Source organism: Urocampus carinirostris, chromosome 16 (genome assembly GCF_059441175.1).
Source record: "Urocampus carinirostris isolate Australia breed hairy pipefish chromosome 16, RoL_Ucar_1.0, whole genome shotgun sequence".
Classification (NCBI taxonomy): Eukaryota; Metazoa; Chordata; class Actinopteri; order Syngnathiformes; family Syngnathidae; genus Urocampus; species Urocampus carinirostris.
Window position 1 is genome coordinate 9,955,125 of NC_142364.1, and position 13,497 is coordinate 9,968,621.

At 37.7% G+C, this 13,497-nt stretch overlaps 1 protein-coding gene across 1 annotated transcript in view; it reads right to left on the reverse strand.

The window, feature by feature from the left end:
* The window catches only part of scarb2b (scavenger receptor class B, member 2b), a 63,082-nt gene that overhangs the window by 17,648 nt on the left and 31,937 nt on the right, over positions 1-13,497 (reverse strand). Inside the window, exon 6 of the mRNA XM_088355918.1 lies at positions 10,953-11,072. Within this exon, the coding sequence (XP_088212044.1) occupies positions 10,953-11,072 (120 nt within the window). The remainder of the gene's footprint in view (positions 1-10,952; positions 11,073-13,497) is intronic.

The following is a 13,497-nucleotide window of genomic DNA, read 5'->3' on the forward strand; positions in this document are numbered from 1 at the left end:
GTTAAAGTAACCCTACCCAACCCTGGTTTTGCCGGAGATCAAAGAGATCAAAGCCAGGAGAGAAAGTTTACCACGTGTTGTGAGTCATCATTTTATTCAGATTTAGTTTCTTTTGTCTTTTATTAGCATATTTGCTATTGGAGTCATCCAAAAGTCATTGAAAGTAATCCAGTTAAAGTAACCCTACCCAACCCTGGTTTTGCCGGAGATCAAAGCCAGGAGAGAAAGCTTACCACGTGTTGTGAGTCATCATTTTATTCATATTTACTTTCGTTTGTCTTTTATTAGCATATTTGCTATTGGAGTCATCCAAAAGTCATTGAAAGTAATCCAGTTAAAGTAACCCTACCCAACCCTGGTTTTGCCGGAGATCAAAGAGATCAAAGCCAGGAGAGAAAGCTTACCACGTGTTGTGAGTCATCATTTGATTCATATTTAGTTTATTTTGTCTTTTATTAGCATATTTGCTATTGGAGTCATCCAAAAGTCATTGAAAGTAATCCAGTTAAAGTAACTCTACCCAACCCTGGTTTTGCCGGAGATCAAAGAAATCAAAGCCAGGAGAGAAAGCTTACCGCGTGTTGTGAGTCATCATTTTATTCCTATTCAGTTTCTTTTGTCTTTTATTAGCATTTTTGATATTGGAGTAATCCAAAAGTAATTGAAAGTAATCCAGTTAAAGTAACCCTACCCAACCCTGGTTTTGCCGGAGATCAAAGCGAGGAGAGAAAGCTTACCACGTGTTGTGAGTCATCATTTTATCCATATTTACGTTCTTTTGTCTTTTATGAGCATATTTGGTATCTGAGTCATCCAAAAGTCATTGAAAGTAATCCAGTTAAAGTAACCCTACCCAACCCTGGTTTTGCCGGAGATCAAAGAGATCAAAGCCAGGAGAGAAAGCTTACCACGTGTTGTGAGTCATCATTTTATTCATATTTCGTTTCTTTTGTCTTTTATTAGCATATTTGCTATTGGAGTCATCCAAAAGTCATTGAAAGTAATCCAGTTAAAGTAACCCTACCCAACCCTGGTTTTGCCGGAGATCAAAGAGATCAAAGCCAGGAGAGAAAGCGTACCACGTGTTGTGAGTCATCATTTGATTTATATTTAGTTTCTTTTGTCTTTTATTAGCATATTTGCTATTGGAGTCATCCAAAAGTCATTGAAAGTAATCCAGTTAAAGTAACCCTACCCAACCCTGGTTTTGCCGGAGATCAAAGCCAGGAGAGAAAGCTTACCACGTGTTGTGAGTCATCATTTTATTCATATTTACTTTCGTTTGTCTTTTATTAGCATATTTGCTATTGGAGTCATCCAAAAGTCATTGAAAGTAATCCAGTTAAAGTAACCCTACCCAACCCTGGTTTTGCCGGAGATCAAAGAGATCAAAGCCAGGAGAGAAAGCTTACCACGTGTTGTGAGTCATCATTTGATTCATATTTAGTTTATTTTGTCTTTTATTAGCATATTTGCTATTGGAGTCATCCAAAAGTCATTGAAAGTAATCCAGTTAAAGTAACTCTACCCAACCCTGGTTTTGCCGGAGATCAAAGAGATCAAAGCCAGGTGAGAAAGCTTACCACGTGTTGTGAGTCATCATTTTATCCATATTTACGTTCTTTTGTCTTTTATGAGCATATTTGGTATTGGAGTCATCCAAAAGTCATTGAAAGTAATCCAGTTAAAGTAACCCTACCCAACCCTGGTTTTGCCGGAGATCAAAGAGATCAAAGCTAGGAGAGAAAGTTTACCACGTGTTGTGAGTCATCATTTTATTCAGATTTAGTTTCTTTTGTCTTTTATTAGCATATTTGGTATTGGAGTCATCCAAAAGTCATTGAAAGTAATCCAGTTAAAGTAACCCTACCCAACCCTGGTTTTGCCGGAGATCAAAGCCAGGAGAGAAAGCTTACCACGTGTTGTGAGTCATCATTTGATTCATATTTAGTTTCTTTTGTCTTTTATTAGCATATTTGGTATTGGAGTCATCCAAAAGTCATTGAAAGTAATCCAGTTAAAGTAACCCTACCCAACCCTGGTTTTGCCGGAGATCAAAGAGATCAAAGCCAGGAGAGAAAGCTTACCACGTGTTGTGAGTCATCATTTTATTCATATTTAGTTTATTTTGTCTTTTATTAGCATATTTGCTATTGGAGTCATCCAAAAGTCATTGAAAGTAATCCAGTTAAAGTAACCCTACCCAACCCTGGTTTTGCCGGAGATCAAAGCCAGGTGAGAAAGCTTACCACGTGTTGTGAGTCATCATTTTATCCATATTTACGTTCTTTTGTCTTTTATGAGCATATTTGGTATTGGAGTCATCCAAAAGTCATTGAAAGTAATCCAGTTAAAGTAACCCTACCCAACCCTGGTTTTGCCGGAGATCAAAGAGATCAAAGCCAGGAGAGAAAGTTTACCACGTGTTGTGAGTCATCATTTTATTCAGATTTAGTTTCTTTTGTCTTTTATTAGCATATTTGCTATTGGAGTCATCCAAAAGTCATTGAAAGTAATCCAGTTAAAGTAACCCTACCCAACCCTGGTTTTGCCGGAGATCAAAGCCAGGAGAGAAAGCTTACCACGTGTTGTGAGTCATCATTTTATTCATATTTACTTTCGTTTGTCTTTTATTAGCATATTTGCTATTGGAGTCATCCAAAAGTCATTGAAAGTAATCCAGTTAAAGTAACCCTACCCAACCCTGGTTTTGCCGGAGATCAAAGAGATCAAAGCCAGGAGAGAAAGCTTACCACGTGTTGTGAGTCATCATTTGATTCATATTTAGTTTATTTTGTCTTTTATTAGCATATTTGCTATTGGAGTCATCCAAAAGTCATTGAAAGTAATCCAGTTAAAGTAACTCTACCCAACCCTGGTTTTGCCGGAGATCAAAGAGATCAAAGCCAGGTGAGAAAGCGTACCACGTGTTGTGAGTCATCATTTTATTCATATTTAGTTTCTTTTGTCTTTTATTAGCATATTTGGTATTGGAGTCATCCAAAAGTCATTGAAAGTAATCCAGTTAAAGTAACCCTACCCAACCCTGGTTTTGCCGGAGATCAAAGCGAGGAGAGAAAGCTTACCACGTGTTGTGAGTCATCATTTTATCCATATTTACGTTCTTTTGTCTTTTATGAGCATATTTGGTATCTGAGTCATCCAAAAGTCATTGAAAGTAATCCAGTTAAAGTAACCCTACCCAACCCTGGTTTTGCTGGAGATCAAAGAGATCAAAGCCAGGAGAGAAAGCTTACCACGTGTTGTGAGTCATCATTTTATTCATATTTCGTTTCTTTTGTCTTTTATTAGCATATTTGCTATTGGAGTCATCCAAAAGTCATTGAAAGTAATCCAGTTAAAGTAACCCTACCCAACCCTGGTTTTGCCGGAGATCAAAGAGATCAAAGCCAGGAGAGAAAGCGTACCACGTGTTGTGAGTCATCATTTGATTTATATTTAGTTTCTTTTGTCTTTTATTAGCATATTTGCTATTGGAGTCATCCAAAAGTCATTGAAAGTAATCCAGTTAAAGTAACCCTACCCAACCCTGGTTTTGCCGGAGATCAAAGCCAGGAGAGAAAGCTTACCACGTGTTGTGAGTCATCATTTTATTCATATTTACTTTCGTTTGTCTTTTATTAGCATATTTGCTATTGGAGTCATCCAAAAGTCATTGAAAGTAATCCAGTTAAAGTAACCCTACCCAACCCTGGTTTTGCCGGAGATCAAAGAGATCAAAGCCAGGAGAGAAAGCTTACCACGTGTTGTGAGTCATCATTTGATTCATATTTAGTTTATTTTGTCTTTTATTAGCATATTTGCTATTGGAGTCATCCAAAAGTCATTGAAAGTAATCCAGTTAAAGTAACTCTACCCAACCCTGGTTTTGCCGGAGATCAAAGAGATCAAAGCCAGGTGAGAAAGCTTACCACGTGTTGTGAGTCATCATTTTATCCATATTTACGTTCTTTTGTCTTTTATGAGCATATTTGGTATTGGAGTCATCCAAAAGTCATTGAAAGTAATCCAGTTAAAGTAACCCTACCCAACCCTGGTTTTGCCGGAGATCAAAGAGATCAAAGCCAGGAGAGAAAGTTTACCACGTGTTGTGAGTCATCATTTTATTCAGATTTAGTTTCTTTTGTCTTTTATTAGCATATTTGGTATTGGAGTCATCCAAAAGTCATTGAAAGTAATCCAGTTAAAGTAACCCTACCCAACCCTGGTTTTGCCGGAGATCAAAGCCAGGAGAGAAAGCTTACCACGTGTTGTGAGTCATCATTTGATTCATATTTAGTTTCTTTTGTCTTTTATTAGCATATTTGGTATTGGAGTCATCCAAAAGTCATTGAAAGTAATCCAGTTAAAGTAACCCTACCCAACCCTGGTTTTGCCGGAGATCAAAGAGATCAAAGCCAGGAGAGAAAGCTTACCACGTGTTGTGAGTCATCATTTTATTCATATTTAGTTTATTTTGTCTTTTATTAGCATATTTGCTATTGGAGTCATCCAAAAGTCATTGAAAGTAATCCAGTTAAAGTAACTCTACCCAACCCTGGTTTTGCCGGAGATCAAAGAGATCAAAGCCAGGTGAGAAAGCTTACCACGTGTTGTGAGTCATCATTTTATCCATATTTACGTTCTTTTGTCTTTTATGAGCATATTTGGTATTGGAGTCATCCAAAAGTCATTGAAAGTAATCCAGTTAAAGTAACCCTACCCAACCCTGGTTTTGCCGAAGATCAAAGAGATCAAAGCCAGGAGAGAAAGCTTACCACGTTTTGAGAGTCATCATTTTATTCATATTTAGTTTCTTTTGTCTTTTATTAGCATATTTGGTATTGGAGTCATCCAAAAGTCATTGAAAGTAATCCAGTTAAAGTAACCCTACCCAACCCTGGTTTTGCCGGAGATCAAAGCCAGGAGAGAAAGCTTACCGCGTGTTGTGAGTCATCATTTGATTCATATTTAGTTTCTTTTGTCTTTTATTAGCATATTTGCTATTGGAGTCATCCAAAAGTCATTGAAAGTAATCCAGTTAAAGTAACCCTACCCAACCCTGGTTTTGCTGGAGATCAAAGCCAGGAGAGAAAGCTAACCACGTGTTGCGAGTCATCATTTTATTCATATTTAGTTTCTTTTGTCTTTTATTAGCATATTTGGTATTGGAGTCATCCAAAAGTCATTGAAAGTAATCCAGTTAAAGTAACCCTACCCAGCCCTGCTATTACGTTAGCTGATTAGAAAAAAAATATTTTAGCCATCAGGTTGTGGATGGCTACATTCTTTTTATACTTACAGTGATGCTAAAGGGAGAAGCAAGAAGATGATAACAATAGAAACTAAGCTTGAGCTAATTGAGAACTACGAAGAAGAACCACTTTATAGAACATGGCTGGAACTTTTCGACAATGATTCCGGAGTTTTTATCAATCGTACCGCAATAGGAAGATTTACGTCAGGCAAAAGCCAAGCCAGCTATTTGAATAGTAGCACCTGTTGGCACTTCATCTAAATCTTGCTTTTGTGGCTCAGCTGTCGGTCAGAAGCCAAAAGCTTACAAAGGGGAATATCCGTTTACGGGGGCGGATGATTCAAAAAAATCTGAAATTCCAGATGTCTATGTACAGACATTTGTGAAAGGGAGGGAGGGCGTTTCGTAAACGATGAGTTTAGTAAGTGGGTGAAAGTGTTTTGTCAACATGGCGGGAAAGGGGGGAGGTTGGACAGCACGCGTTCAAACTGGGCCAAAGGTATACCGGTAATAGATTTTTTTCCATGAGGCATGACGAGGGTACCGAGGTGAAGGTTAGCCTAAATTGGGATACGCGTGTCCTGGACTAGCGCTGTGTTTCTCGATTGTTTTCTGTCACGTCCCTCCTTGGAAGAAGAAATCCTGTTTTTTTTTTTTTTTAACCGATTATAAATCTACGCCTTTTGGCACAAATTAGCTAAAGATCTCAAGCCTTTTATCAGCGTGGTTGGGTTGTAATGCCTTTAAATTAAATTGATTTGGCTTCATGCAGTCCGCTGCCAATATTTTTAACATGGCAAGCAATACAACGGACATATTATGTAATATAATTTTGTTGTCGCGTTATGGTTTTGGTTCTGTTTTCGTTTTAATGTTCGAATAAAGTTTTCATTCATTCAAGCACTCCAGTCCTTGCTCATCTCCCTCCGTGGTGGCAGTGAAGCTAAGCGTCGCGTCCACTTCGTCGAACTTCCTTTTCTTAGCTTTCCTTACCCTCTTTGCTCATCTCCGCATTCGAGTACATAATTTTTTGTGTGCCTACACTTCATACTAAGTGCGTATACTCTGTGCTTAATCCACTGTGTAGACAAAACACTCTGCCAATGAGAACAACACTGCACCCTAGTGTAGTGGAGGTGCAGTTTCGAGGGAAAAAACAGTTGGTACTAGGTGCAAATCAACAAAAAATTGGTCATTTCTTCAGTGTCGGTAATTAGTCGAAACATAACACAGAAAGTGATAACAACAGCAATAATTCCGGCACGAAAAAACGGCGGAGAAATTCTTCGGAGGCAAGGAAAACACGCGTGTTGGAGCTAACGATTCGACGAAAGAAAATAAACAAAAGAATACTCCTAGCAAGAAAAGGACTTTTCTGCCAAAATGGACTCAATTATATTCCTGGTGACGCTATGAGAAGGATGATAATGGATCGGACCTTGAGAAGGCATTACAACTATGGCGGGACAGCAAACCACGAAGAATATATGAACTGAAAAATCTGAAGTGATAACTGCTTTGTATTACCAATTAACTGATGATTAAAACAGCATCAATATATAGACTAATATTTCATCAATATTATTTCATATAATATACCATATTGTTGTGAACTGAAAAATCTTGAAGTGATAACTGATTTGTATTACCAATAAACTGTGATGATTAAACCTGAATGAATGTATATATTTTTATTATATATTTGTCGCCGATTTACAATTTCAACCTCGATAACACTAAATTTTGGGGACCCCTTTGAGACTCCTTGTGATTAAGGGCGTCACAAATAACCATGACTTGACTTGACTGAGTTTTTTGAGTTTTTCCTTGCCCTCATGTAGGTTTTAGATCAGGGGATGGTGTCATAATAGATTGTGGTTTGTAATCATCTGTGGTCTGTGCAGCCCTTTGAGACTCCTTGTGATTAAGAGCGGCGCAAATAACCATGACTTGACTGAGGTTTTTGAGTTTTCCCTTGCCCGCATGTAGGTTTTAGATCAGGGGATGGTGTCATAATAGATTGTGGTTTGTAATCATCTGTGGTCTGTGCAGCCCTTTGAGACTCCTTGTGATTAAGGGCGTCACAAATAACCATGACTTGACTTGACTGAGTTTTTTGAGTTTTTCCTTGCCCTCATGTAGGTTTTAGATCAGGGGTGGTGCAATAATAGTCTGTAATTTGCAATAATCTGTGGTCTGTGCAGCCCTTTGAGACTCCTTGTGATTAAGGGCGTCACAAATAACCATGACTTGACTTGACTGAGTTTTTTGAGTTTTTCCTTGCCCTCATGTAGGTTTTAGATCAGGGGTGGTGCAATAATAGTCTGTAATTTGCAATAATCTGTGGTCTGTGCAGCCCTTTGAGACTCCTTGTGATTAAGGGCGTCACAAATAACCATGACTTGACTTGACTGAGTTTTTTGAGTTTTTCCTTGCCCTCATGTAGGTTTTAGATCAGGGGTGGTGTCATAATAGTCTGTGGTTTGCAATAATCTGTGGTCTGTGCAGCCCTTTGAGACTCCTTGTGATTAAGGCCGTCACAAATAACCATGACTTGACTGTTTTACTACACTCACAACATTAATTCTTACGCCATAACCAGATTATATATTTTCTTATTTCAGACAAAGTAGATTATTTTAATTTTTTTCATTATTTATATATATTTTTTTAAATACAATAAGTGAGAAAAACTTTCTATATCACTTAAAAGATGGAAGCTATAACCTCCTTTTATTTTCAAAAGTACTATAAATATTTGAAGTTCCCCAACGTCGTAAATAATAATATGAAGTCTTGGGGAGCGCCGTAAAACGCAGATTTCTGGCCGGGATTTCCCACCTCCCTGAAAGTCGAACTGCCGTTTTTTTTCTAAAATATTCCGCGGTTGTACTCCTTTTCCATAAGTGGATTTTAAACACTTTTCAAGCACTTTCAAGGACATTTGAAAAAAAAAAATCCAGTACCTTCAAAGTCAAGTTCTGTTTATTTGTGACACCCTTAATCACAAGGAGTCGTAAAGGGCTGCACAGACCACAGATTAGTGCAAACTACTTTTTCTTTTTCTCTCTCTCTTTTTTCTCCCTTTCTTTGACTCTTTCTGTCCCTTTTCCTTTCCCTCTCTTCCTTTTTCTTTCTTTTTCTATTTGCCTGTTTTCCTTCTCTTCTCACATTCTTTTTTTATCTTCTCTTTCTTCCCTACCTTTTCTCTCTCTTTTTTTCTATTTCTCTGTCTCTCACCCTTTTCCCCCTCTTCTTTGTTTTTCTTCCTCTTTTTTTGTTTTCTCTCTTCCACGCTTTACTCTTTTCCTTCCCACTTCCTTTCTCTGTATCTCTCTTTGTTTCTCTCCCTTTTCCTCTCTTTCTTATTTTTTCTTCTCTTTTTCTCAATATCTCTTCTTTCTTTTTCTTCCTTTTTCTTTTTTGTTTTCTCTCTTTCACACTTTACTCTTTTCCTTTCCACTTCCTTTCTCTGTATCTCTCTCTGTTTCTCTCCCTTTTCCTCTCTTTCTTAGTTTTTCTTCTGTTTTTCCTCAATATCTCTTCTTTCTTTTTCTTCCTCTTTCTTTAATGTTTTCTCTCTTTCATGCTTTACTCTTTTCCTTCCCACTTCCTTTCTCTGTTTCTCTCCCTTTTCCTCTCTTCCTTATTTTTTCTTCTCTTTTTCTCAATATCTCTTCTTTCTTTTTCTTCCTCTTTCTTTTTTGTTTTCTCTCTTTACTCTTTTCCTTCCCACTTCCTTTCTCTGTACCTCTCTTTCTCTCCTTTTTTATCTCGTCCTTATTTTTTCTTCTCTTTTTCTCAATATCTCTTCTTTGTTTTTCTTCCATTTTCCTTTTTGTTTTCTCTTCCCGCTTCCCACTTCCTTTCTCTGTAAATCTCTCTTTCTCTGTTTCTCTCTGTTTTTTCCCCTCTCTCTCTCTTTGTCTCTTATCTACAGAAGAAATCCAGCGTGATCAAATAAAAAGTTTTGTTGTTGTTGACTTTGATGACTTAAATAAAGTCTTCATCTTGCTGCTAGCACATACTGTTCCTATCTATGATCTACCATCTTTTTGTGTGAATGGGCTGCTGTAAACTGACATGAATTCTGTCTCAACAATTCTTGCGCAGCTTTAATACTGTCATGATTACCGATTGTAATCACCTGTGCTTGCTCATTTGATTGGCTCCCTGTCCCTATTTAAACCCCGTCCTGTCACTCTCCTGTGGTCAGTCCGTCTGCAAACCTCTGTTGATACAAGGCAAGCCTTTTTTGACCCTAACTCCCACCTGTCCCGTTTTTGCTCCAGTTAGTCTCCAGCTACGATCGTTTTTGATCCCGACCACGTCTGCTCCTCACGTCCCGGTTTACGACCCATTTTTGATCCTGACTACATCTACTCTCCCGTCCCGGATTACGACTTGTTTCCTCTTGTGGTAAACGTTACGCGATTGGGTCCTGATTCCGTTCTGGTCGTGACAAATGCGTCACACTTGTTGACAAGCACAGAAAGGTCTCTCTAGGTGTCTGGTGATAATGGAGTTCGAAACAGAAGACAAAAAAGAGATAAAGTACTGTATGTGTAAAAGGCAGAGTAGATTCAAGATTTTATTATTAGAGACTGCAGTATTTTTTTTCTGTCAGGACCAGAACAGAAACAGGACCCACTCGCGTAACGTTTCTCATTAGTTTTATTAGAAGAAAGTGAGGGGGTTGCCTCTCAACGCTGAAGTGGGACTTCCGTGGCGAGCGATGGCGGTGTCGGGAACGGGAAAACGGGTCAGTAGCCGGGATAGAAGAGCAAAAACGTGGTCGGGATCGGAAACAAGTGGAAAGCCAGGAGAGGAGAGTAGACGTGGTCGAGATTAAAAACGGATCGTTATTCGGGACGGGAGAACAGACGTGGTCGAGATCAAAACAGATTGTAGCGGGAGACAAACAGGAGCAAGAAACGGGACAGGCGGAAAAGGGCTTGCTGTGTAAAAACAGAGATTCGCAGACGGACTGACAAAAGGGGACTGACAGGACAGAGTTTAGATACTGACAGGGAGCCAATCTTTCAACAACCTGCAGCTGGTGCCACACGGGCGGGGCTAATTGAGCGCCATGGCAACCATGACATTTGCAAATTTTTATTTAATTGTTTTGCAATTTCAGGGATTTTGTGCTGTTGTTCCACTTTAAATCTGTTCAGTGTGTGAAAAACTAAAATTGTTTTGTAGATCTGTGAACATTTTAATTTATAGTTCACAGGTTTTTAAGGAAACATATGAAATTAATAATTAAAAAAAATTTTGGTGCGTAATGTTTTACTATTATTGATTTTATATCATTAAAATAAACAAATCTGAGACGTCAGTGAGCTGAGCCAAAAGAGATGGTTTTCTAAGTAGAGCTGATCTTTGGGTGCGACCAGTAGGGGGCGGTAATGCTTCACATCACAATGCCATAGTGACAAGGCACCAGAGCAGGCGTGTCAGCGTCATTTTCACACACTTTTAAAAAAGTACAATCGTAATTCATTGCGTGATCTATAAACTGTAAACATGGCAATGACAACCTTTGACAGCATTTTCAAGCACTTCACCCAAAATCCACGCATTTTCCTGACCTTGAAAACACAATGTTTGAATTCGAGTGTTTTTAAGGATTTCAAGCACCCGTACGAACCCCGAATGTGGCAAATTCATAGTCCGAAACGAAAATTCTCACCTGCAGAGGTCCGGGGTGAAAACGTAAATGCGCTCGTCTCTTTTCAGCAGGGGATGGAAGGCGCTCCCGTCGGACCCGTTGATGCTGTTGCTCTGGTTGGTGTTCCAGAAAGTCAATTGGCTGCAAAAAAAAAAAAAAGAAAAAAAAAAAGAAAGAAGAAAAAGGAAAAGAAAAAAGAGAAGAAAAAAGAAAAAAGAAAAGACAAAAGAAAAAAAGAAAAGAAAAAAAGAAAAGAAAAAGAAAAGAAAAAGAAAAGAAAAAAGAAAAGAAAAAAGAAAAGAAAAAAGAAAAGAAAAAGAAAAGAAAAAAGAAAAGAAAAAAGAAAAGAAAAAAAGAAAAGAAAAAAGAAAAGAAAAAAGAAAAGAAAAAAAGAAAAGAAAAAAGAAAAGAAAAAAGAAAAGAAAAAAAGAAAAGAAAAAAGAAAAGAAAAAAGAAAAGAAAAAAAGAAAAGAAAAAAGAAAAGAAAAAAGAATCAAAGAGAGAGTCATCTCCGTTATTGCCACAGTGACGCTAAAGGTAAGCAAATGATAATAACACTTGAAAACATGCTAATAAACGCACAAAATTATGAGAAAAAATTATATTTTCATGCTTGTAATAAAAAGGTTGTTCTATTATGATCATTGAACGTTCCCAACAAAGAGGTGCTTTTCATTCCTGGACAATACTTGTACCGCCAAGTTTGTACTATTTTGATTATTGAATGCTTAAACGGAAGAAATGCTTTGCATTCCCGGACAGTAATCGAAACGCTAAGGTTGTACTATTTTTATAATTGAAAGCTCGTAATGAAGAAGTGCTTTGTATTCCTAGACTTTACCTGTAATCTCAAGGTTGTACTATTTTGATCATTGAACGCTCGCAATGAAAAAATGCTTTGCATTCCTGGATGGTACTTGTAAACCAAAGGTTGTACTATTTTGATCATTTAACGCTCAAAATGAAAAAAAACTATGTGTTTCTGGATGGTACGTGCAAGGCAAAGGTTGTACTACTTTTCCAATTGAAAGCTCGTAATGAAGAAGTGCTTTGCATTCCTAGACTTTACTTGTAAACTCAAGGTTGTACTATTTTGATCATTGAACGCTCGCAATGAAAAAATGCTTTGCATTCCTGGATGGTACTTGTAAAGCAAAGGTTGTACTATGTTGATCATTTAACGCTCAAAATGAAAAATAGTTTGTGTTTCTGGATGGTATGTGCAATGCAAAGGTTGTACTATTTTTATAAATGAAAGCTCCTAATGAAAAAGTGCTTTGTATTCCTAGACTTTACTTGTAACCTCAAGGTTGTACTATTTTGATCATTGAACGCTCGCAATAAAAAATGCTTTGCATTCCTGGATGTTACTTGTAAAGGAAAGGTTGTACTATTTTGATCATTTAACGCTCAAAAAAAAAAATGTTTTTCTGGATGGTACGTGCAATGTAAAGGTTGTACTATTTTTATAATTGAAAGCTCGTAATGAAAAAGTGCTTTGTATTCCTAGACTTTACTTGTAACCTCAAGGTTGTACTATTTTGATCATTGAAGGCTCGCAATGAAAAAATGCTTTGCATTCCTGGATGGTACTTGTAAAGCAAAGGTTGTACTATTTTGATCATTTAACGCTCAAAATAAAAAAACTGAGTTCCTGGATGGTATGTGCAATGCAAAGGTTGTACTATTTTTATAATTGAAAGCTCGTAATGAAAAAGTGCTTTGTATTCCTAGACTTTACTTACTGGTAATCTCAAGGTTGTACTATTTTGATCATTGAACGCTCGCAATAGAAAAATACTTTGCATTCCTGGATGGTACTTGAAAAGCAAAGTTTGTACTATTTTGATCATTTAACGCTCAAAATGAAAAAAAACTATGTGTTTCTGGATGGTACGTGCAAGGCAAAGGTTGTACTATTTTAATAATTGAAAGCTCGTAATGAAGAAGTGCTTTGTATTCCTAGACTTTACTTGTAATCTCAAGGTTGTACTATTTTGATCATTGAACGCTCGCAATGAAAAAAGAAATACTTTGCATCCAGGACAATTTTGTGATATTTTGTACAGTCAAGGTTTTTCTTTTTTGAAAATGAAGAAACGCTTCGCATTCTCGGTCGGTACTTGAAAAATCCGGGGTTGTACTATTTTTATAATTGACCGCTTGCAATAAATAAGCGGATTCCTGGATGGTACTTGTAACGCCAAGGTTGTACTAGTTTGACAATTAAACAGTGGCAATGAAGAAATGCTTTACGATCCCAGGCGGCGCTGGTAGTGCCAGGGTTGGTCTCCAGCCTTGATCTGACAGGGAGGCCAACCATATTGATGTTCCTTGATTTCCCGAGACTTTAGGGGTTGGTCTACTTTATCTAACCTATGAGATCACAGGTGTCAAACAGGCGGCCCGCTAAAGGATTGAATTTGGGCCGCGAGATAACACTAAGAGAAGCGCAAGAGAAAAACAAGCTGCTGGGTAATATATGCCAAAGCTAGGTGCATCTCACAAAGACACTGTACTTGCATATCTCTCTCTCTCTCTCTCTCTCTCTCTCTATTTCCTATCT